At 39.7% G+C, this 27221-nt stretch overlaps 1 protein-coding gene across 4 annotated transcripts in view; it reads right to left on the reverse strand.

Moving 5' to 3' along the window:
* The window catches only part of SORCS2 (sortilin related VPS10 domain containing receptor 2), a 1292493-nt gene that overhangs the window by 823058 nt on the left and 442214 nt on the right, over positions 1-27221 (reverse strand). For all 4 annotated transcript variants that reach the window (XM_072620161.1, XM_072620158.1, XM_072620159.1 and 1 more), the window contains exon 2: positions 1559-1626. In XM_072620161.1, the coding sequence (XP_072476262.1) occupies positions 1559-1626 (68 nt within the window). The remainder of the gene's footprint in view (positions 1-1558; positions 1627-27221) is intronic.

Consider the following 27221-nt stretch of genomic DNA (forward strand, 5'->3'; position numbering starts at 1 on the left):
TCCAGTCTCTCCATTTCATAACCTTGGCATCATCCTTGACTCCTTACTTACCCTTTCCCTACACATACAATCAGATGCCAAATCTTACCATTTCTACCTTTTTTCATCTAACAGACCCTGTTCTCTATACTCACATAATTCTTAAGTTATTTCCAGCTCTTCTCACCTTTTGCCTAGATTACAATAGCCTCATGATTATCTCCCTACCTTGAGTTTCTCACTGTGCCAGTCCATCCTATACACTGCTGCCAACATAATATCTATTTTCCTTCGACATAGATCTGACCATGTCATTCTGCCTAACTCCATCAACTCAGTATCTTCCTATTCCCTCTAGGATTAAAATAAAAACTCTATTAGCTTTTAAATCTCTTCAAAATGTACATGCAACCTACATTTCCAGCCTCACCCACCATGACGCCTATTTCCACACTTACTCTTCCAACCAAATTGGCCTTCTATGTCTTACTTACACATGGCATTCCATTGCCCTTCTCCATGCCTTTGCACTGGCCTAACCCCATGCCTGAATTGCACTCCCTCCTCAATTTCACCTGCTAGAATCTTTCCTTCTTCAAGATGCACCTCAAACACCACTTTCTATGTGAAGCTTTTCCTTAACCACCAGACTTCTTCCTCCCCTCTCTCCCAAACCACTTCCCACTTAGAACCTGACCTTTTTTTTTCTTTTTATAGCTATTTAGCATATACTTAAATATATGCTCAATTTTTCTTCTTTAGACTGTACACATTTTGTGAACAGATATCATTTTTATCCACTGTATTTATTCCCTGACACCTAGCATGATGCCTTGCTAATGGCAGATACTTACTACATAAACATTTGTCAATTAGCCCCTCATACTCACGAGGCAAGTTCACAAGCCCTGATGCAGTTAGTCATGAGATAAGAGAACAGATTCAATGCCTATCACCAAGTGCCATAAGAACATCTATTTCACTCTACATGATCCTCAGGTATGTTCTGGGGACAGAGGTAAAGAACTAATAGAAAGTAATTTTATAGATCATCTTTTGTTAAGGGCTAAACCGAGTCTCACAAGTCTAGACTGAATTCAGATCTCAAGTACAGAAAGATGTTCTTCTTTATTTACTGAGCTAAGCTAAAAGAAAAGCAAGGGGGGGGGGGGAATCCCACTCCTAAACACTGAAGATATTAGGTGCATTCGGTAGATTCTGATCACTCCATGTGAAGTCGAGAATATAAGTGTCAGGAAATTGTTCATTGACCCGATTTTACAAGACAACCCTCTGCTTCTGCTAAAATGACTTCTAAAAGGTTTTCTATTCTCTGATGGTATTTATTTCCACTGCATAAATGCTTAATTCTCTTTCAGCGTCTTCTCTGCCTGATACCAAACCAAAAGAAGAATGACTGATTATGGCCCAGGAAAGCTGACCAATATCTGGCACTCAGCCTGCAGGTTAGCCTCTGATAAAGGTTTCTTGGCTAAGGGAGTCAATATGAGGGTGCTGGAATCCTTTTGTAGAGTTTCAAAAAGAAGGTGAAGAAGATGGCGGCTCTGAGAGCCCTTACCTCCACAGAGAGCTCTCCAACACTTTTCCCATGTCAGCATGATAATACTTGGTCAGAATCAAAATTACCTATGGAGGGGAAAGAAACAAAAGAGATCAGTGGCCACTTCCAACCTCAAGGAGAAATACCACTTCTTATTTCACGATTTCATTACATATCAAACACTGTGTGTGGGCTCTTTGCTTTTTCTTCAAGTTGGTCTTAGAGGGAGGTGATGAACACAAGTGGTCCTCCATGTCTCCTTGGAGAATATGAAGGTGACTGTGGGTTACCAAAGCTTAATGCCAGTAAAAAACAAGTTCTCATAATTCTGCAAGATTTTATTAGTGAGCCAGCTAATGAGCATTTATTAAGCACTTACTACATACTGGACACTGTGCTAAGCACTGATACCAAGAAATACAAAAACATGGTCCCTTCCTCAAGGAGCTTACATTCTAATGGTGGAGACAAACATTCAAATTCCTGTGTATGTTTAAGATATTTTCAATGTCAAGGTGCAAAAGCAAGGACCCCGATATATGCAGGAGGGCCTCCTATCACAGGTTCTTTGATCTGCTTTTCTAAAAGGAAGGCAATTTTTTAGGAGTCACCAATCACTTTAATTAAGCACATATATACTCACTTAGTTCAGGGGGAAAAGTCAGTACCCTGAACTTCAGAGAAAATACAGAGAAATAAAGTTCAGCCAACAGACAATGCTTCCAACTGTCTGACAAATCAACAGACAGATAACTGTCTGATCATACATACATAGTTACCAGAGACAGAAGCACCAACATCTGGGTTTTCAAAGCTGAGAGACTCCTTAGCAGTTGCCCAGAGTCTTGTCTGGCCAAACAAATACTTCCAATGAGTAAGCCCCAAAGAAAAACCTCACCTCAGATTATTTATACACTTTTCAGAGTCAGAGGGCATCACAACCCTTGAGAACCAGTGCATTAGAAATTAACAAAAAGTGCTGGCCTCCCTTAATTAAGTTTCCTTTAATGAGCAGGCCCTATTAATGGATGGGGAAGATCTTTAACTTATTAGCATTACATAAGAGGAAGAAATCTCATAGGAGATACTCAGAGGGAGATGTTGGTGAGACGGAACAGAAAAAAGGCCTCCTGCAGAACATGAAATTTGAGTTGAGTCGTGAGGAAGTCAAGGATGCTAAGAGGTAGAGGTGAGGAGGGAGAGCATTTCAGGTAAGGGGGGGTGAGGGGAGGAAGCAGTGAAAGGGCCCAGATAAGGGGGATAACCCTTAAGTGAGAGGTGGTAAGAAGGCCTATAGAGCTGGAGCAGAGAGTAAGGACAGATTAATCAAATGGAACAGGGTATAAAATCTCCATGGACCAGCTCAGTAATAGATTATGCTTCTATCATGTCTGGAATGTAATCCCTTCTCACTTCCTTCAAGACTCACCTCAAGCATTAGTGTGTATGGAAAGTTTTCCTGACCATCCCCCACCCCAAGTCCTAGTGCCTTACTTGCCTAACTAGTATAGAAGTACCTCGCATTATATATATATATATATATATATATATATATATATATATATATATATATATATATATACACACACATACATACATACATACATACACATACATATACATGTATATATAAATATACACCTATATATTTCACATGTATGATGTATGTATATACATTTACATGTATGAGTGTGTTCATGTTGTCTCCTTTGATTGAAATGTAAGCTCAAGACCAGAAACAATTTCATTTTTCTCAGTAGATCTCCACTGCCTGACACTGTGCCTGTCATATAGTGGGTTCTTCATAAATGTTCATTGATTAACTAATCAATTGATCTACCTGCTGAGAGGATCATCAGCAGAAGGTTGGCCACCTCAGAGTAATAACTTTTTCTGACAAGAGCAAAACATGGAAAGGACACATTCTTCACTGGTGGAAAGAACATCCATGATAATACATCTCACATCCTTCCAAGCATCACAATGTTCAAGATAAAAAACACTGAGAAACAGATTCAGATATTTCAGAAGATCCAAGATGGTATCTGCACAGATTTTTGCATCTAAGATTAGGCTCTCTGGATATCAAAATTGACTTTGTTTCTCTTAAAAATGCAGCTCACCAAAGACAGCTGCCAATGAGCTCAAATGATTCAAGCCCTACTTTGAAAAAACCAGCACTGTCACCAAATGACCAGCTGAGTTAGTCCCAGTCTTGACATAGAGTGGGTCCAGCTTGACTTCTCTTGAGTAGCATTTATTAAACAGCATATTCCACAAAGGCACTGGGCTTCAGCCAGAAAGTGGCGTTTTGGTTCTCCCTCCAAGCCCAGAAAGGTGGCCCTGAAATATGCCATCTCATTACTTTTCTTGAAATGGTGGCTGCTTTCCAAGGCATATGGGGGAGGGGAGGTGTATAAATCATCCACGGTTCAAAAACTAAATAAAAAAATGTATTTAGCACATAAATTGAACCCCACTTAGCAAAGACATTTTCATTATGTACCAATGAAGAAAATGGAAGGTGTTTAAACTGGAAGGAACCCTATCCACTCCAAATTAATTTAAAATCTTTAAGTTAGCACAACAAATATAGGAAGCAAACATCCATCAAGTCACAAACACTAGTCTAGTGGGGAAGGGGACTCGTCCAAAATTATTTCACTGGCCACTGCATTTTAACACACATCAAATTCCGTTCCACTCTCTGCTAGTGCCCATGCTAGTTCTTAATACTACAGTTGCCATGGGAACCCCAGAGAGGTAAAATTGGAATGGCCTCCAAGTCCCTGCACAGCTGTTAGCTTGGTTAATTTGGGGTCACCACATCAGCCATCTCCAGCAGTTTGGATCTATCATTCAATAGGGACCATCCTTTTCCCAATAATCAATCCACTGTTTACTGCCAGAATGGACAACAGCAATTGAGTGTGCCATGAGATTTCCTAGGAGATGAAGAAAAGGTTGTATATGGGCCACTTACATCTTGGATATGAACACTTTAAAACTGGACAGGAATATTCATTAAAGTCCAACTTCCTTCTCTTATAGAGGTTCAGAAAAGAGACTGTCCTAAGGTCACACAGTCACTTAGAATTCAGACCTTTTCCCTAGTGGACAATACATTTACCAACCTCCCAAGACCCCTAACAAATGATTCTATAGGACGCCTTCATCCATTCTTGGGTGATAAAAACCATTAACAACACTGGTTCAACCTCACTCCATTCTGTTGCCTCCATGAGCATCCAAGCTAATGGCCTTGGAACTTATCAAAAGCTCAAGATTTACTAATTTCAGGGATGTCTATTGCAACTATTGCTTTCATGTGCAAAGACATAACACTTTTATGCTGGATGGAAGTAAACAAAACCAGCTGAGGAACACTTTATAAGAAAAGAATTGCAATAAAACAAACTTCAGTGTAAATGGTAGCTCAGAGTCACCAGATACTCAGTGGGAGATTTGAGATTTGAACCTATGCCTCCTGGCCTCCAGAATAATACTCTTCTACTATTTTTGTTACCTGGAACTAGGAGGGCCAGACCTGAAGTCAAAAAGACCAGAGTTCTAATCTGGCTACAGATACTTACTAGCTGGGTGATGCTGAGCAAGTCACTTGATCTTTATTTGCCTCATTTTCTTCATCTGTAAAATGGGGATAATAACATTACCAACTACCCAAGGTAGTTGTGAGAATCAAGGGAAATAATAATTGTAATTCACTTAGTATAGTGACTGGCACATAGTAAGTGCTACATATAGATGTTGGGCATTATTATTATTAATTATTATCGGATGAAACTATACTTCGTAGATTTCAGAGGTGATTGAAGAATAATTGATCATTTCAATGAAAATCAAGTAAATCATTTGAATTTATACATTTTTTTTCTCATTCCAAATATGTCATACATAAGGAATTGGTTAAGAAGTACATGTGAAAGAAGAGTATTTCAATGGACCATTGACCTCCTCAGTGAAGACACCCTTCCACTGGCACAGCTCACAGCCCACCTGTGCATTTGTCACCTTTGCTTTCTCATCTCATTCAGGTTGTTGATATGTCTTTCCCTAAACCTATAAAATCAAATGTATAGGCAGACAGATGGACAGGGAAAGATGACAGAAAGAGCAAGAGGGTCAGAGCCAGATCAGAGCTCTCATGTCACTTACTCCTGATTTCTCTGCCTTCTATTATGGCTCTTACCTGTTTCTTAGATTCCTTCCTTTTGATTAGTAAAGTCTGAATCCTTGTTCCCTTCCTCACTGCTGACTGGCCCAGATCTTGAAAGCCCTTTTGACTCACCCAAGCCTTATAACATATCTCTTCCTGCTACTGATTGAGATCTGCTAATAGTCACACCCCTTGCCTTGTAGAGGGACAAAACATGACAAAGATTTTGCCCTGAGAAGTGACCTTTCTTATGGTTAGTTCTTTCATACTCTTGATTACTTTGAGTAACTTCTTTTTTTCTGGGGGGGGGGGGTTGTCAAGATCTATAATTTTATTGGTTTGGTAATGTCAGGTGAGGAAATTTCCTCTATCAATACATTTTGGGAATTGCCTTGACATTTAGTCTTTAAAAGTTGACTGGGAACACTAGCAGGTTAACTATAGATTTGCCTAAAGTCATATGGCCAATACGTGTCTGAGAGGCAGAATTTAAACCCAGGTCATCCTTCCTCTAGAACACGCAGTCCCTCAATGTACTAATTACTCCTCAAAACACAAGGGGCAAAAGGAATAAGCTACATTTATTCCTTCCTCTGAGCTTTTTCTAAAACACGTAATAATTCATATTTTCAAAACACTTTAAAGTTTACAAAACATTTTTCTCCTAACAGTTCTGCTACTGAGCTAGGTTGGAAGGAAAATGAACTCTGAAAGGAAAGGGCCTGGGATAAAATTCCAGCTCAGATCTTCATTAGTCATACAACTCAAAGCACCTTACTTCCCTTCTCGAAGCCTCAGCATATGTATGTGTATATGTGTGTGTATGCATGTATGTATACGTGTGTATACAGAGAGAGAGAGAGCATGCTAGCGTGGGATAGCAGGCAGTCAGAGTCCCCTGAGTTGGGGATATGTGGGTTCAAGTGTAGATTCTGACGCAGTAGAATGTCAAGTTACCTAACCTCTATTCTGGGCAATTCTCTAAGAAATAGAACTGGTACTAATCTGCTCCGGTAAAAGACTCCCATGAGAAGTTAGCTCCCTATGCTAATATCACAATTATGATAAAAGAAACTCTATATTAATCTATATGTGTGTGCATAAATACAACACATATATTTAATTATAGCATTGAATACGAGACACAATCAGGTTTTATACAGAGGGAGCGTGTTGTACTTAATAGATGGCAGGACTGGGAGTCATGAAGACCTGAGTTCAAGTTCTATGACATAGGTTGGATGTGGGCTACTCAGGATTTAAAAGACTCTAAGCTTCAGGAAAGGTCCCAGCATACACTGGTAGAGGGAGTTTCCTTATCTGAGAGTTCTCACAGGAATGAAATGACACGTCCAGTCCATATCCCAATCCATCATGTTTTATGTAGCCTAGGTTTAGGGGAAAATGAAACCTATATCCTGCCCAGTGTAGCAAATGCTATTTCCTTGATTAAACTCAAGCAGATGAAGAAGAATTCAAGACTGTTTCTTGGCCAGTCTATGATAGGCAATTACATGAACAGTCCATAGAACTTTTGTATCCATCTATCTGTCTGTCTGCATGTATATGTGTGTATATATCATATGTGTGTATATATCATATACATATATGTATATGTGTGCATGTATATATTTGGGAGGCTCTGGAGGAAAGTATGGGAGAGAAGAGGTATTAGACTGACTACCAAACTGAAGGTCTACAGAGCCATTGTGATGACCTCCTTGTTATACGCTTGTGAAACATGGACAGTATACCAGCGCCATGCCAGGAAACTGAATCACTTCCATTTGGAAGATTCTGAAGATCACCTGGCAGGATAAGGTACCAGACACTAAGATCCTTACCCGAACTAAACTGCCAAGCATTCAAACTATGCTTCAGAGAGCACAACTCCAGTGGGCTAGCCACATTGTTCGAATGCAAAATATATGTTTGCCAAAAAGACTATTTTATGGAGAACTCGCACGGGGCAAGCGATCACATGGTGGTCAGAAAAAGCGATACAAAGACACTCTCAAGACCTTTGGAAGTGATTGTGTGACATGGGAGATACTGGCACAGGAACACTTAGCATGGCATGCCCACATCAGAGAAGATGTTAATAGGTTCTATGAGCAAAGCAGAATTGAAACAGCTCAAAGGAAATGTAGGATGTGCAAATTTAGAGTATCCACCCTAAATGTTAACAGGGACTATCTGTCCAATCTGTGGTAGAGCATTCAGATCTATTGGTCTGATCAACCACAGTTGGATGCGTTGAAATTTGACTTTATCATAGTGATGTTATTTTGGTTGTCCTTTAGAACGAAGGACAACAACCAACCAATCATATGAATATATGCATACATACATTTTTATGTATGTATATATGTGTGTGTATATGTACATATGTGTATGTATGTATGTATGTGACAAACAGTAGACATAATTGATGTGGAAAAACAAGAACTAAACGCAAGGATAAGCGTGGACAATATTGCTTTTCAGAACTTGGACAGTGCTTTGAACAACCCCAAGCTTCTTTTTAAAACAGAGACCCATCTTAAAATAGTAATAATAATATTCTTCATTGATTCTCTATGGGTGTGAGCCCTACACTCTCAGGTGAATACAAGTTGAGGGTCAAAGGGAAGTGGAGGGGCATGGGTAGACTGCAACACAATCCTCAACTAAGAGCTGCCCAAGAGAAATGGTAGGAAGATGTCATCAGAGGGATCTCTGTTTATCTCATGGTGAGAGTGAGTGATGATTACTGGACGGTCTATGGGCCCTATTGGTATGTATGGAAGGCTGAGAAAACCAGAATAAAGTTTCCAATCTGTTGGACAGAACCACTAAGGAAGATTGTCAGAAGAACATGGACAAGAGTTACAGAGAATAATAAAGGAGATACATACTCTGAATAATCAAGTGGATACACACTCTGAGTCATCAGAGTGTGTATCCACAAAGAACAAAGCTTAAGTCCACAGGATAATCAGAGTAAAATAAAATGTTCAGCAGCACAAGGAAATAGAGAAGGAGCATGGTGTCATTGACAGAGTGCTGGACTCGGAAGCAGGAAGTTGTGGGCTTAAATCTAGCTTGTGATATTTATTAGCTGTGCTTGCATGGGCAAATCATTTTTACTTCTTTGTTTAATTTCCTCATCCATAAAAGGTGAATAATAACTCTTATAGGTATTCCTTAAATACCTCGCAGGGTATTTAAGCATACTACAAACTATGAAACAGATGGGTTCACTGGAAAAAACAACTCTCAGGTGAGGAATCTCCCTCTGCGCAGACAGGATGGCAATTTCTCTATAACTTAGAATCTTAGGGATTAAACAATTCTGAAATATTATATAAATGTCAGCTATTAACAGTATTTTTTAAAGAAATTTAAACATTAACATTGCCTAGTTACTCTTTGATCATAGTTGCTTTTGAAATAATGATTTCTTCAAACTTTCCAAAAGAAATAAAAACTGAAACATAGCTATATTATAATTCATATTTTTGTACAGTCTATTAAAGCTCTTTCCATAATGTTGGGGAACTTGTATCCACAGTAGAGCAGTGACTTAACCAAGGTCATGTGGTTAGTAACTGGCAGAACTGGAACATCTTTCCGTCCCCCTCTTCCTGTGAGTTATGCAGCAGTCAACCCAGTCGGCTATACCACACTTCCTCTGTCTTATGCAGATAGGTTAAAAAGACATCTTGTTCACTCATTTCAGTTGCATTTGATTCTATGTAGCCTCATTTAGGGTTTTCTTGGCAAAGATGCTTGAGTGGTTTGCCCTTTCCTTCTCCAGCTCATTTGACAAATGGGTAAACTGAGGCAAACAGGGTTAAGTGACTCGCCCAGGGTCACACAGCTTGTAAGTGTCTGAGTCCAGATTTGAACTCAGGTCTTCCTGATTCCAAGCCTCATACTCTTATCTATTGCATCACCAAGCTTCCCACAGGATCAAACATACAGTCATCATCAAGGTTAGTATTCCAAGTCAGATCTCTGAACTCCAAAAATGGTTCTCCTTCCCCTCAACAGGACTGGCTGGCAAATTCAGAATCCTGAATAACAACCGGGGAAATGTATTATCAGGTCAGTACTTTATTCCCAAGTACTACTTCATTAATACATCTGTTCGTCATTTTATCTGCATTCCAGCAAAAGAGGCTACTGGAGAAGCCTCAAATGAGAATATAGAGACCAAGCGCTTTGGAAACTTGAAAGTGTCATACAAATGTCAGTTGCTTTTATGATTTCTGTACTTGGTTATTACTGCTGCTTTATCACTATTGTTATTATCAGTATTGTTACTATTATCATTCTCTGGAGGCTCTACCCAACAGAATAAATATATGATAGCCCTTTCCCCATAGAAACAATCGTAGTAGTTTGCAGAGTAATAATGTCATTTGAAAGATGATTTAAAAAGTAGTGAGTTCTCCGTCACAAAAAACATTCCAGCAGAAACTATGGAACCTCTTGCTGGAGATGTTGTTTAGGGGATCATGATAGTCCCCTATGCCTGCTGAAACCCCTTCAGGTTCTTATATTTTGGGGTCCATGGTCTCTGTTCTATGTTCTAGGGCCCCTTCCAGTCTGAACATTCTTTGATCTCTGCTCCAAAGACACTTTCAGACTGTAACACTCTATGTTCCCACAAATGAATCTGTAAATCACTTGCTGATTCCAATGATGGTGATTTCAAATGCATGTGTGGTGGCTGAGATAAAATCCCTCTAAATGGTTCCATGTCATTCTGTCAAGAGCACTAGATCGAGTTAAGAGATCTCCACTCTACCTTTGGCTCTGTGGACGGCTGGCTATGTGATGCGGGATATTACTCAACCTCTTGGTCCTCTGTACAATAGGAGTTGAATCATATTCATCCTCTCTTTTGGGGGAATCAAACAAGATAATTAACATGAAACCAATCTGCAAATCATAATAGTCTATAGAATTATGAATGATTCATGTTACAAAAGAGTCAAACTCAATGTAAAAGCCACTGGATGTTGTTTCCTTATGAGGAAGACCAGCATGAATGTTCCTCTAAGCTTGATTAATCTTTCCCATTACCCTATATTTCCTAAAATACAGTTTTCTGGAGGGCCAGTTAGGCTCATGGATTTAGTCCCCTTGCTGAATCTACTCTCAGCATCCTAAAATCATACCACATCCTAGTTAGGGGGTGCCTTTGAAGTCACAGGAATGACATGGACAAGACACTTATTCTCTCTGGTCCTAAGAGTCTCATCTGTAAAATAATAAGGTTGAGCTTGATTTTATGAGATCCCTCTAACTCAAAAATACTAACATTTTGATTTTTCTAATCTAACCCAGAGCTTCTTAACCCCATTTACATTATATACTCCTTTAGAAATCTGGCAAAGTCAATGGACCTCTTTTCAGAATAATGGTTTGCTTCCTAGACTCATAATTGAAGTAATTGTTCAATTTCAATTAAAGGTCAGTGAAAATAAAGATGTAATTTCCCCCCATCCAAATCCATGGAACCCAGGTTAACTCATATCGTCGAGCAACATTTGGTTTTTTTACTCAACTTACACCAACTACCCCCAAGTACAGAATAACTTCCCTGTTCTCTAGATCCCTCAACCCTTTAACTAATAAAACAATAAGCATGTAATAAGTGCCTACTATGTGCCAGGCATTGTGCTAGGTTGTGATAAAAAGACAAATATGAAACAATACTTGTTTCTCATGGATCTTACACTCGAATTATTTGACAAAATAATTATTGCTCCATTGTCATATAATTATGCCTGAACAAAGTGAGGGGATATTCATTCATGGGATGGGAAGATTCTTCCTTCTTCACTCAGAGAAGATCAATGATAAACTAGAAAGAATTGAAACTTGCATAATGAAATTGGGGTCACGCCCCAGATGCTGACATGGTGGATGTAAGATTCCTTATGCTAGAATAAGGGATTATGTAATTCTTCCCCAAAGAAAGTACTTTTAGTTCTGAAAGCCACATATTACCCAAAGGGGGACCAGTTCAACTGGCCAATTGCCTTACCCACTCCCTGGGCTACTAGCTCCAGGTTTCCCATTGTCTTCTTGCCTTCTCATAGTACATGATGGAGTGTCTCTTGAATAACTTATTGATTTGAGGGCCCCTACCCCACAGGAGATCCTGAAATTACTGTGTGATCCTCTGAGAATGTCTGCTAGCCAAAGTGATCACCACTGGCCCTCTCCCTTTATTTTTTTTAATAAACCCATAGGATCAGAGACATGAGTCTGGAAGAGACTTGATGAGCCATTTAATCCAACCCCTTCATTTCACAGGTGAAGAACATGACCCCAAGTCAAGTCAAATAATTTGTCCAAGATCACAGAGATACAAAGTGTGAAAAGGAATTCCTGGGTCCTCTGCTTCCAAAGCTAGAGCTATTCCTTCTGTATCCCCATAGCCTTCCTTGGCCCTACATTTCCATGACATCTCTTGAATATTTTCCTCTATTGGGCCATAGTGGAGAAACAAAGGATTTTGAATCTAGGAGGCCCAAGTTTGATTCCTGCCTCTGCTATGTATTACCACTTTGTTATTATTTGTCATTCTTTCTCAGAGAGTCATGACATTGGGAAGTTGCTCTCTTGACTTGTAAGTGAATTGGATTTAAACGAGGGAAGGCTGTGCAAAGTCACCAGCCTCAGTCTCTCCTCTGGAGACATTTGAGTCCAGGGGTAAGACATAGGTCAGGACAACTGGAGATGGTCCCAGATGCAGTGGGAAGATCTTGTCCTTTTTAATCCAAGGTCCTTCCCAGGTCTCAATTTATCTGAGGCAAGGCCCATTCAGTGATTAAGGCTAGGTAAGAAATAAGGCCAAAAGTGGCCTCGTTTAGCTAGTCATGCAATCTTGAGAAAATCACCTGTCTTGGTCATGAAATGGGTAAACATAGTGAAGGGAGGAAAACATAGGAAAAATCCCAAACCTTATTCTTAATTCCTGAGTCAAGAGAGATTCATTGAATCATAGAGTTGGAAGCTGGTCCTGAGAGATTGTCAAATCATTGGATTATAAGATTTAGAACTGCAAGAATCCTTACAAGTCAACTGGTCTAACCACATTACATAGATAAGGAAATTGAGGCACCAGGAATACATACTCAAGATCACACAGAAAGTTAGTGAAAGAATCAGAGTTGACACTTAAGTATACTGATTCCTGATTCATTTGGATACTTATAACCTTTCAAAAGCCCCCTCTATAATCACCCTACAGAGAATCTCATGTACTCTGGGCCCAGACTCAACGTAACATGGGATAACTCTTACAACTGCCCAACACAGCTTCTACAAGCTTCCAAGAAAACAACTAAGGTCAGAATATATTGGAACCTCATTTTTCACCAACCAGTTGAATGGTAGCTTACAGCAATGCCACCTATGAAAAAAGATTTTTTTTAAAGCAAACGTTAAGTAGAACCACAGCTCATGATATTCTCGTGCAAAGAAAATATCTGACAGCCATTCACTCAATGGAATTCAAAACTGCTTCCTATATCAGACCATCTCTCCAGCTCTCATTCTGCACTTCAATTTGGATCCACAAATGGGGAATTATTGCCCTGAGGAACATATAATGCCATTGCTCAGACCTTCAATGAGCCTGTTAAATTCATTTAAAAATGAAGACACCCTACACTATATCTTAAGGTTCTTGAAATGAGTTTATGGTAAATGACTTAGGGGCTAGACAAAACCATAGTCCTCAGGACTTTGGTCGCTTAAATGATATTAGCAGATCTATGCACCAGTCATATCCAAGGGCTGATGAAGAGGGAGTCTGTTAAGTGCCAAAGCCAAAAGGACTCTCACAAAATATTTAATTTCATCTCCTGGAAAGATATTTTGACTATTTTCATTTTTTTTAAACAGGTAAGCCTTTGTATCCTGGGAATCTTTTCATGTCTTTGCAGCTAAAAAGGTAAGCATGGTATAGTGGAAATGGCACTGAGTTTGGAGTGAAGAGACCAGGGTTGGTTCCAGCCCTGGCTCTGTTTAATCTTGGCATGATGCTTCTCCACTCCGTGCCTCAGTCTCCTCACTTGTACAGTGGGCAGAGCTATCATCACTACCTATTTCATTGCTTTTATCATGTAACCCTCCTGAGGTTCAGTTTGCTCCTCTTTAAAATGGGGACATTCATTCACAATTTGTTGTGTTAAATGAGCTAATACTTCTAAAGTACTTTATAAACCTTAAAGCTCTATAGAAGTGCTCTTGGCAGTATTATTATCCCTTCCATATTGCAACTTTCCCCATCGCAGTTTCAATGTATCACGGGTCAGCATAAGAAATTAAGTGGGAATTTGGAGGGAGTTTTGTGGAAGCGGCAGACAATATGCAAAAACTAGCATATGACACAGAAAAAGTTTAGAAACTCAGAAATGCACAACATAGGTGTACAGTATTGCATAATATCAACATATTTTACTTTTCCTACCAAAATAATTCATATTTCCTCTCTGGTATGAATAGAGGGTCAAAAATTTTACGTGGTTTTTCCAGTTTGTGGGGGTGCTGTGCCCCTAACCCCTGTCATGTGGAAGGGTCACCATAGCAGTCGTCACTTCCTTCATCACAGCACTATTAATCATATTAAATGAGGGATGCTTTCTGATGGCTTATCTGCCTCTCAAGCTATTATGCTATGATCCTAAGAATCCAATGTGATAGTGTGACACTGCATATATAAAAGATTATGTAGAAATTTTAGTTGGCAATATTAATTACAGAATTCGTATCATCTCAAAGCTAGAAAATGACCTCAATAGTAATCTAGTTCCCAGGTTCTTTTCTATGTTATAGACCCCTTTTGCAATATAGTGAAACCAATGGACCCCTTCCCAGAATAATGTTTTTTTAAATAATTGAAGGAAATATTAAATTTCAGTTACAGGTTAGTAAAAATCAAGATGTTATTTTTTCGCCCTTAATCCAAGTTCCTTGATCTCCTAAAGTCTACCCATGAACTCTGAGTTAAGAAATCCTGACCTAGTTTAACCTATCCCTGAATAGGAAATGCTTATGTAATGAGTACCCCAAAATGTTCATTATGCCTTTTCTTAAAGATTTATACTCCATAGACTCCAAGGGCTGCTAAACCTCATTGAAGGGGATAGTCTTTTCAGTGATACAAATTGCAACCCATCCATACCTGTCTCTCTTGTGAAATTGTTATCTATATCCTCCTAGAAATTTACCCACAGGGAGTCTACTGGTTGGGTAGGAGGCTGTCTTTGTCCCTTCTTTAATATTAATTAATATGATTGACTCTTCTCAAATCCGCATTGAGAAGCTCTGCTTTCTCAGACCCAAACCAATTAATATGAATTAATTAATCAATTAATATGAAAGAAGCACGTGGACTGTCCATCAGTTATGACTGTTTCTTGTCACCTAACCAATCCTTCTTTTTTGTATATAAATGTGTCTGCACACACACACATACACACACACACACACACACACATATGTATATAGGGGCAATTAAGTGGTGAGGTGGATAGAACACCAGTGCAGGAGTCAGGAAGACCTGAATTCACATCTCACCTCAGACACTTGACACCCAATAGCTGTGTGACCTTGGGCAAGTCACTTAACCCCAATTGCCTCATCCTGAGTCATCTCCAGTCATCCTGATGAATATCTGATCACTGGATTCAGATGGCTCTGGAGGAGAAATGAGGCTGGTGACCTGCACAGCCCTCCCTCACTTATTATTTCTCTGATGGCATGGTCTTCTTTGGCAATGAAGGACAAACACACACACACATATGTATATATATAAAGGGAGAGATATATGTGTGTACATATGTGTATACATCTATACAAATGTATACAGATTGTATATATAGCACACAAACATGACCATCTATACATGTATATATCTGAAATAAATAGTACATTGCATAGGTATATGCTATATACAATATATTGCTATATAACATATAGATATATAGGTTCATATACCTATGCATGTATATGCATACAAACTGTGTATATGTATATACACACACACACACACACACACACACATACAAACACAGCAATTATATGCTTCAAAGGGCCTGGGGAGTAGGTTCTTTGTGTCTGGGAAAAGGGGTTGTGCCAACATGACAAGATCATATGATAATGTATATTATACATAATAATATAATAATCGCTAACATTTGTACAGTGCTCACTATGTACTAGCCATAGTGCTAAGCACTTTCCAACTATTATCTCAATTTGATCCTCACAACAACCCTGGGAAGTAGGTGCTATTATTATCCCTATTTTACAGATGAAAAACTATCTACTATGTGTATGTGTGTGTGCATATATTCCCTTGATAATCTATTCAGCTCTGCTTCTTTCCAATCCCTCTCTAGCTCTCCTTATTATTGACAAGAGATTTAGAAGTTGAAAAGTCACTTTCAGATCATCTTATTTGCCAAATGGAGGGGAGGAAGGTGAGGCCCAGCAAGGTGATAAAGCAACCAAGATCTCTTGGGTAGTATGTAACAGAAGCAAGATTTAAGTTGAGTTCTCCTGACTCCTTCCTATAGCAGTAAGTAGCCCACTATCATATCCAAGAACTCCCTCCATAGACCTGAGTGGCTTTGAGAAATTCCAAAGGTAAGGAGCTGTTCAGCTCCTTAGATGGTATCCACTACCCTGACCCTGGCTCCTCCTTCAAGTGACTAGGGCTACATTTTGCTTCTTCTCTGCAGCGCTTGATAATTTTCGATTCTTTCTGGCAGGCTGGATGGTGGCCAAAATGCCATATATGCCGCTGCAAAGGGCCTGGGGAATGGACTCTTTGTGCCTGGGAAGAAGGACTGTAATACCACCACAAGGCAAATTACACAGAGAAACAGTCAGAAGCTAACTGAATGTGCTAGAATTTCAGATATTGTATTGAACATTATATTAAATACGATAAAGTACGTCTACCCTGCCCGTTCTTCTCCCTTCCTCTCCCCTATTCAATCATCATTCCTCATCCAAAACTCCCAACAGATGCAGCTGTAGAATTCCTCCTGTGCACTTGGGATAAAGCCAAATAATTATCAGCAGTCTCAGCTCATTCCTGCATTGTACCTCCTTCAACCCCTCCCCTCCCATTCCCATCCCCACTCCACCCCACCACTACCACCTCCCAAATACACCTCAGTCTATACAACACAATGTCTTGCCTTTCCTTCTTTCTCATGCTTGGCTGCTACCAATGCACAAACGTCACATAAAAGAATCTACTGGCAGTAGAATACTTGGGCAGGGAATGGAGGAGAGATATAAAACAGAGGGTAGCTTTGGGAGCTGGGGCACAATGCAGCGATGCAACCTGAAACCAAAGGTAACTAAAAATGGGAAGTTTTTTTCAATACCATTAACTTCCAAAGAAAAATGGCTGGAAGTTAAAGTTTGCCAATCCATCTCCCTTTCTGGACCCTTCTACCAACTCAAACGCCTCTTCTCCCATCCCCCTAGGAACCTTGTTTTCTCACACTTTCTCCTGGCTGTTCTCAGTCCCTCACTGAGTAGCTCTGCTTTCTCAGACCTAAACCAATCATGTAAAATGTCTCTTCCCTTCCATACCTACATAATCAAAATCTCCTATTCTCTGAAATCAGCTTCACACCACAAAGAAATCAATCTTAGTAATTCATGCTAAGGTGCAAATGACATATAGGTTAACAGATGGAATTTTAATATTATCCATATGCCTCATCACTTCCAAAGAAAAGGATCAAATAACAGTTTGAGAGGGATTACAAAATAAAGGTGACACTGGGCACCAGCCTGAATAGGAGAATATACAAAACATGTTGAGAAAGGTCTAGTTGAAGTAGAAGGATAAAGAAGATTTTGGCCTTAGAATGATGGTAAAAATAAGAATTTTGCTACGAGTCAAGAAGAGATAGAGAAGTTGAGAGTCAGAGGATATATGGTATATGTTGGAGTGGCGGAGGTATGCCTATAAAATATACTACTAAAATTTTAATATGGATAGTCAGTTTAACCATTTTTCACTCTTGTCTGACTCTTCCTGACCCTACCTGGGGTTTTCTTGGCAAAAATACTGGAATGGTTTTCCATTTCCTTTTCCAGCCCATTTTACATATGAGGAAACTGAGGCAAACAAGGTTAAGTAAACTGCCCAGGGTCACACAGCTAATATGTATCTAAGGCCAGATTTGAACTCACAAAGAACACTCCTGACTCCAGGCTAACTAGCTGCCCTATTACCTATGAGACCTTCAAAAATGAACACCATTTGGGAAAGTCCTTTAACTTTCCTAAACCTCCATTTCCTCATCTGTAAAATGAAAGCAATAGGCTAAATACAAGGATGCACTGGAGACAGCTCCTATCAACTCAGAGAAGAGCCAGTTGTTAAATGTTCAGTGTGAGCATTTGCACCACAATCAACAGATCCTACAAATAAGGACTTGACTTAGAGTTTTGTTAGTTGTCTAGACTTAAGAAAGTGAAGGAAGAAAAGTTAAGAAATCAAATTAAATTTAAAAGTATGTCTTGTTTATTTTTTTTCAGAGAGCTAGAAGTTAGACAATTACCATTATCCCCCTGACCAGAGGGTTTCTGAGATTCCTTTCATCCCTAGATCTATGATTCTAAGGTCCTGTTTTATAGTAAGATAAAATGGGGGTCTTATCTAAAGCCGTGTGCTAGAACAAAAGAGCATGAATTCAAAACCAGCTCTCTACTGCATTGAATGATCTTTCCATGATCCCACATTTTACCCGAGAAATTGATGCCCAAGTATTCATTGTGGTTGTCTGGAATAATGCTCTACCTCATGCTCAAAGTTTATCTCATTAGTGACAAGGTTACTTACAAAATGGAATTCTTTGCAATGAACTCATATCCTGGAGTAAACACTTCATGCCAAACCACCCCAGAATGGCTCCCATGGCACGTTCACCCTCTAGGTGGCTATTCTGGGCCTTTGATCTGAAAATGAATAGCTCTTCAGGCAACTGTTACTTGTTCTACTCTGACTTCAGAACAGTCTATTAGTGAATAATGACCCTGGAATGGATTCTACTTTTAGGAGCAAAGGTAGGCAAAATTCAAGGGAATATTTAATGATTTTAAAGGGATAAAACCATGAATAAAATCCAGAGTACCTTACCATAAGAATTGTGGCTTGAAAGAGATTCCCTAGTCTGAGTACTTTCCTTGGTCTGGGGAGATTTTCTTAAATTTGTGTCTATACTGAATGTGAGAGCCTAGAAAAGTCACCTTACTCTCTTTGAGCCTCAATTTCCTCATATGTAAAAAGGAGAAAATTACATTTGCAGACAATTAGATAATAGGTGTAAAACTCTGTGTAGATCTACACAAAAGCTGCAAAAAAAGCATTGATATTAATATATCTAATAAATCAGTCTCCCAAGCTATAATCCTCTTCTGCCTCCCCTTTCTACTGTGTCTTCCAAGAACTTTCTCCTGTTTTGGTGCAGTTTCATGTTGGCTGAAATTAATAACAGCTTACTTGAATTCAAACTTTGGTTCCACTACTTAATACCTGAGTGGCCTCTTGGCAAGCCACTCTCAACTTTTCTGGGCCTCAGTTTCCTAATCTGTAAAATGAATGGGTTCAACTAGATAACTTCCAAACTCCCTTCCAATTCTAAAACATACATTAACTAGGACTCCTTCCACATCTTCTAGGATTCAACAAAACCCAGCTCTCCCCTAAAGTTAAAAGTCTTGTAGTCTTGTATAAAGTTAAAATTTTGCAGTGCTCTCTCCAGGGCTGACTGTTCCTTCACTCACACCCCCTGACATAGAGGCCAGAAAGATGAGTTGATAGACTTTTGAACCTTCCTTCTGCCACCATCAATGAAAAGCTACATGTCCTTTAAAATTAAGTCTATTCTGTTCAGATTCTTTTTAATTTTGAACCCAGGTCACTCTACAAGAGTTTCAATACTTGGCTCACAATCATGGTCTCTTTCCTTCAATCAGCATGCTTTCCCAGATGCTTAGCCCTCTCTACTTCCATCATTCAGAACACTGGTCATCCTTTAAAGCACGACCCCCTCCACCTCTCACTATTCCTCACCCTAATGTCATTAGAATATGGACCCAGTAACAGAACTTTTAGTGGTAGTGCTTTCTTTAGCGTATCTTGGTCATGGGCAATCTTAGTTTCACACGTACTCAGTATAGTACCAAGTAAGTTAGTTGGGGTGAAAAAAATTATCATATCTATGCATATTTAATAGACAAAACCCCAAGTGCAGAAAACTAGCTTCAGAGTCAGTGGCAACAGACATAATGCAAATCAAACCAAAATCAAATGAATCCGTACTGAGCACTGAGGTAAGAAATAAAGCACATCGGGCTGCTACGCCCATTACATTTTTAGCATCTTCTACCGCATTTTCTGTTTGATCCGCCCCACGTGTCTCCTTCAAGACATCCTTTCCATTGAAACTCTAAACCCTACATATGGAAGTCCATGGAATATAAAATTAATGGGAAATGTATGTCGTACTTCATATGTATATATCACTTTTACACATCCTCCCATATGAGCCTTAGAAAGTGTCTTTGAGGTAAGTAATGCAAGTATTATGAAACCATTTTACAGATAAGGAAACTGATGCCCAGAGGAATGACTATAGCTCATATCTATCAGTGGGTTATCACATTATTCACCAGTCACAGCCTCCATGTTACCCCCTAGGAGAGGAGAGCAGGGGTGGACTTTTGTCATGTTCATTTTGTAATTTGAAATCTAATAAAGAGAAATAGAAGAGATGATATGGAGATAAAAAAAACCTGGGCTTAAGTCTTGATTTTGCCAGTCACAATCTGGGCGACTTTGGCCAAACAATCCACCTCTCTTAATTCCAGTTTCCTCATCTGAAAGAGAGGATCATAAATACCTTTGATGCCATAGAGCTGGTTGGAGAATCAAATGTTGAGAGTATCAAGTAAGACAATGAATATGAATGAAATAGTTAATATCATCTACTGTTAGTAATGTAATAACAGAAAATAGTAGAACATAAATTAGAATAACGATAAAGGCATTTCTGGTGAGTCTATAACACAGATAGCCATAGGTTTACTGTCTATGTAACCTGAAAACATATGCTAGGTCATGATACTTTTTTGCCAGAATCTGTAGTTAGAAATATATTTACAAAGAAGAAGAAAAATATTCTTGATACTTCAAAAGAAGTGTGATTACCAAAATATATACATACACCCATATATACAAAATAGTCCAAAAGCCTAAGTGCTATTTTAAATGCTGTGTGAGTATGTGTGTGTGTGTGTATGTGTGTGTGTGTGTGTGTGTGTGTGTGTGTGTGTGTGTGTAATTGGAATAATTCTATTTAGCCTTAATACCTAGAGCTACCTGCAAGAGGAATGGTTTTCTCTGAGAGGGAAAAGTCTCTCCCTCACTAGAGCTCTTCAGGCCAAAGCCATATATGACCTTTCTTGTGTATATTGCAGACGAACCACAATCCTACTTCTCGCAAAGTTGTTGTGAGGAAGGGACTATGCAAACCTTTAAGTGCTACAGCAATGGGCATTGTTATTCATTGTCAGTGAAAGGAGCCACCTTACCAAGGAGATCATCATGTGTCTATGGAGCAGGAAACTGATTAGGGGAGTCCCTGGATTAATTTGGTGAGATCCCCTACATATTTGATCAGATTTCAGGATACAGAGGGACCTTTGGTGGAAACCTCCTATGGGGGTAAGATATGTCCCATAGACACTTGCAAAGAGAACACAAAACAACTCTTTGTTCCCCAGTGAATGAGACTGACTCCAAGATGATTGGAGAACAGACTCTTTTTGAAGTAACTGTCTTTTCCCTCATAGTCTACAAAAGTGAGCAATATGGCTTGCCCTTTTTTCATTCTCCACATTTTCCCTCAGGGTAGCGTATTCCTCCCGTCCTTCTCTCTTCTCCTCCCCCCAATCCCCCTAACAAGGAGAAGAAACTGTTGACATGCAAGGAAACATGCAAAGTAGACTGTACTTGTCCAGGTTAACCTGAGAGAGATTTCCTGGAACTTGGAGATCCTTGCCTTTTTCTCATTACAGGAGGTAGAGGATAGCCCTGCCACTAAAAGACTGTTTGGGAATCCAAGTGAGCAGGATTTTGCCTACCCTATTATGATTGTGAGTTGCTCAGGCAGTGGAGACCCAAGGAAAATAGAAGTATTTTTGCCAATAACTCCCCAAAGTGTTCGCCTTTATGGAGGTAGCTAGCAAAATGCTTGAGATGTTTCTTTTTTCATAGGCTCTAGTGATTCTATTACTTTTCAAGCATTTTCAGTAGTGGGTGAAATTAAGGTTCCATAACCTGTGCCCACATTGTGTGTCCTAGAGAAGTTGGAGACCTTGTTACCCACATATGAAGAAACCTAGACTTGAGTCATAACTAAGCTTCATTCACATTTTCCCAGAGTTTTATTCTGGGACAGGAAACATGAGCCTAAAACAGAAGCTGATCTTGCAGGGCAAAGTCCCAAGATTGCATCCCAGCCCATGAGAAACTGAAAGTTCTTGAAAGTTAGGAGAGATTAGACTTCTGAAGATAACAGCAAATTGGGCCACATATAAAATGTTCTAACCATCATCAGCCTATTCAAAACATATTAATTAGGATACCTAATTGAGTTTAGGATGCAATGGTTTAGAGACCTGATATGGAAATGAGGACTAGAGTCAATCCCTATACCTGCTCTGACCACGAACGTTTATGTGTTAAACATTTTGAGGACTCAGACACCATGCCTCTGGAGAGTACCAAGTATATGGGACTGACGCACGAGGCAGAGTAATAGAATCACAGATTTTTAGAGCTAGAAGGCGTCTTGGAGAGAAACCAAATCTAATCATTGAATTTTACAAATGAGGAAAAAGAAATTCAGATACATTGACCAATCATCACCAGACAATGACAGCTTAGATTTGAACCCATGCTCTCTACTTCAGTTCCAATCTCATTCAGAGGTAATTTTTAGGATTCTCACAATTAATAATAGAGCCAAGGATCCTCAGCTCAGCTTTAGAGAGGGCTCAAATATAGATGTGTTGGATTGCCCATATGGATCCCTAGTTAAATATTAGGTCTCTGACTCAAAGATGGAGTCATTCCTATAGGGCTCTATGGCTTTCTCCAAGGTAAATTCAAGCTGCCCAAACCATAACCCTGGCTGCTTAAATCATCATGGAGTTGTATCTGCAGTTGATAGGAAGCTCACAAAGCACCGTCTAAAATAAAGCTGATTGTTTTTTTCCTTGTCAACATTTGGGAAAACTGATTTAACAATCCGGAAATGACTAAAAATGGCACAATGTCTGAAATGCAGAAAAAGATATTAAAATTTAACTTTTGATTGATCTGAATGACAGAATATCAGAGTAGGAAAGGGTAACTGGGATATAGAATACAGAGTATTAGACCTATTAAGGAACTTGGAAAGAATACAGATTGCTCCATTTGGAAAGGACACTCTAGAACATAGTATATTGAAATGGGAAGGGGTCTTAGAATACAATGCAAGTTTAAATCCTGAAAAGACCATAGCATAGCAAAATGAAAGAGCATTTAGAAGGCAGAACATTAGGGCTACGAGAGATCTTAGACACTGTTTGTTCTGAACCCCTCATTTTCCAGATGGAGAAACTGTCACATGCAGAGGACAAATCTACAAAACGAGGTTGATGTGGGGTAGGGAAGGACTTGTGCATCATCATCATCACAGACATTTATAGAGAGCTTACTATGTGCTAGGCATTGTTCTATCTGATTATCTCTTTTGATCCTAACAACCATCCTGGGAGGAAGGTACTGTTATTATCCCCCATTTTACAGATAAAGAAACTGAGGCAAAGAGAGGCTAAGTGACTTGTCTGGAGTTCCAAAGTTTTTAAGTACCTGAGGTCAGATTTGAACTCCAGACCCATTGGATCTCCTAGCAGCTCCTATGTTTCAGGCAGTAGTTAGATCAAGGGTGGGGAACCTGTGACCTTGAGGTCACATGTGGCCTTCTAGGTCCTCAAGTGCAGTCCTTTGACGATGAAGTTTGGGTTCTGTCAAAGGGTCACACTTGAGGACCTAAAGGGACACATATGGCCTCAAGGCTGCAGGATTCCCACTCCTGGGTTAGATTAAATGCCCTAAGTTATCTTCCAGCTCTGAGATTCTGTAATTGTGGGTGATCTGCCCAAAGTCACAGCAAGCTAATGGTATAGGGTGGAATAGTACCCAAGAGGTCTTTTAACTCCCAGCCCTGCATGTCTATTAACAGGATTAAAGCTCAGAGACTGAGAATTTGCAACCAAATTCTGTCTTTATTCATTAATTCACTATGGAAATATGGGAAATGGATTTACCCTATCAGAGCCTCCATGCCTTGGGAACCAGGGTACCTATTTCCAGTCTAAGCAAATGAGGATGATGTCATTGCACTTTGAAAGTACCATTTTAAGGTCCGGAAAAAGCATCCTGACAAGAGTCTAGGTGTCTTTAAATAGGCACCCACTACATGAAGAGCAAATGACAGATCTCTCCCTCCAACCCCACTGGGGACTCTTTCTGAACAGCATTATAAAACAAGTGTCAGAGAACACCCACACACCACGGGCACTGCTTCCTCTGAAGGCAGGCATGTGGAGAAAGATGGAGAGTGGCATCCACATTTCCTCAGCTGCCTGCAAAAATGTCAACTTTCTGAGTCAGACCTCAAAGGGAGCCTTCCCTGACCACCCCTGCCCCACTCCTTCTCCACCTCAACCAGAATTCTTTCAACACTAATTAGATGTGTTGAAAAGAGCACTGTTTGCTTCACCATAGGACACTTGACTGGGAGTTGGGAAAACAGGGTTCAGATCCCACTAAGATGCTTTCTAGCTGTGTGACCCTGGGCAAGTTATGTAACAACCCCTCTGAGTCCATCCCTAATGAGAAGATTGGACTTGAAGGCTTCAAAGATCCCTGTTAACTCTAAATCAATGATCCTGAGTAGTAGTGACCAGCAATGTCCAATAGAAAGGGGGTGAGGAGGGTCTGCAGATTGACTTAGACTCTAGGGTGCATCTGACATACCTCTTCTCTCCACCATGCCACTGACCAGCTAAACAACCTCTGATAAGTAGCTTTGCCTTTTGAAGCCTACAATTTCTCTTCTATAAAATGGAAATGACATTCTGCCAACACTGTGAGGCTCAAACATGATAACGGATTTTAAAGCATTCTGTCACCCTAAAGCCTCATATCAAAACAAGCAAGTCTTGTTTTGCTGCAATTATCATCGCCATTAATTTGACATCCAACATCTCCTTTCTGACAGTGAAGTTATTTGTGTTCTCTTATGAGAGTTCTGGTAGGAAGAGAGAAAGAGGCAAGGAGAGAGGGAGAAAAAGGAAGGAGGGGAGGAAAGGAGGAGGATGGGAGAGAGACAAGTAAAGAAAGAAACAGGGAAGAAAGGAAGAAAGAAAGATGAGAAGGAAGAAGAGATGGAAGAAAGGAGGGAGAGAAGGGAAGAAGGAAGGAGAAGGCAAGAAGAAAGAAGCATGGGAGGGAAGGAGAGAGAGAAGGAGGTAGGGAAGGAGTAGGAGAAAGAGAAAGGGAAGGAGAGAGAGAAGGAGAGATGGAAGGAGAGAGGAAACCTTGATTTAATCCTTACCTTAGGTACCAGGCACTGTGCTAAGTGTTTTACAAATATCTCAATTGAACCTCATACCACACCAGTCCTGGGAGATAGGAGCTATTATTAGCCCCCTTTTATAGTAGAGGAAACTGAGGCAAACAGAGAATCACGGTATTATAGTTCTAAAGCTAGAATGAACCTCAGAGAGAATCCAGAACAACTTCAAATGATGAAACTGAGGGCTAGGGAGGTGAGGTCATTTGTCCATGGCCATACCAGTTAGTGATTTTCAAACCCAGGTCTTCTGACTCCTGAACCAGTGCTTTCTCTGCTCTATCACCCTTCTATGACCAAATGACATTATGCACATTTTAACAACAATAAGAATGTTATTATTTTACAATAACAAGTTAAATCACATTGTACTTTGCCCTTACACCTAATGATATTATTATTCAAAAGGGTTCCTATAATATCCTAGGAAAAAAATTAGTTATGTTCTAATTTAATTTAATGATGCAAGTGCTTGTGCCTTCCAGATTGTCCTCTCATTTATCTGTGAAACTCTGTCAAGTCCACAAACATTTTGAGAAAGCTGTAAACCCATTCAGGGTTGATGGAAGGATAGACTTCATTTAAATGACCTCTACCATAAGCCTGTGCATGAACTTTACTGGGAAACTACATCAAATTGATTTCTACCCAAGCTACAAGGAATTCTGGGGTTAATGGAGCATGATGTGGAAAACAGACGAGAGCTTCTTCATTCCATTCTTAGAGTTTCAGTATTCCTCTGACCTTTGCAAACCAGAGTTCTATGTGACAGAGAAGTTCCAACAAATGAAGGTGTTGGGGGGTGGGGGCTCATCAGGGAAGCTCCTGTTGTTTCCTTTTAACCAGAAGTGATTGAAATAAACTAGAATGTGCTACAGTCAAGCTCAGTGATTGGCTGCTCTGGCACAAACCCAGCACTCCTTGACTCCATACTCATGACTTCGTTACTTCTTGAATGCATTCCTTAAGTTGTCTACATGTAGACACAGCCTGCCTTGGATATCACATATTTAAGGAAGCTGTCTTTAACCTTGTCTCTTTTCTCTAACCTCACAAATTACTTTGTACCTATCTGTAACAGCAAGGACCCCAGCATACACAGAAGGGCCTGCTGTACAGGTTCTTAGATATGCTTTTCTAAAAGGAAAGCAACTTTTGAAGGGCCAACAATCTTTTTTAATCAATCAAATATATCATTCACTTAGTTCAGGGGGAAAAGTCAGCACCCTGAACTTCAGAGAAAATACAGAGAAATACAAATCAACAGACAGGGCTTCCAACTGTCTGGCCGTAAGTAATACAGACATCACAGATCAACAGACATATCCAACTGTCTGACCATTGCATACAAACATAGTTACCAGAGAGAGAAGCACCAAAATCTGGGTATTCAAAGCAGGGGGCTCCTTAGCCGCTGCACAGAGTCTTCTCTGGTCAAACAAACACTTTAATGAGTAAGCCCCAAAGGAAAACCTCACCTCAGAGTATTTATACACTTTTCAGAGTAGGAGGGCAAGATCCTCTGAACCAGTACCACAAAAAAAATTAACAAAAGTTATTGAGACCTATTAATGGGCCAGGAAGATCTTTAACTCTTCTCCCCACCCACCATTGGTCTTAAATTACCATTACATTGTCTTAGGCTATTTCTTTCCCTGCTTGCTGCTATGAATCTCAGTAGAACATTGTTTATTTCTGTATAGGTAAGCTGCTAGATGGTAAGCTTCATGGAAGCTGAGTCTTCATCTTACACTAAATATGTATATATGTTGTT

This window comes from Notamacropus eugenii, chromosome 6 (assembly GCF_028372415.1).
Source record: "Notamacropus eugenii isolate mMacEug1 chromosome 6, mMacEug1.pri_v2, whole genome shotgun sequence".
Lineage (NCBI taxonomy): Eukaryota > Metazoa > Chordata > Mammalia > Diprotodontia > Macropodidae > Notamacropus > Notamacropus eugenii.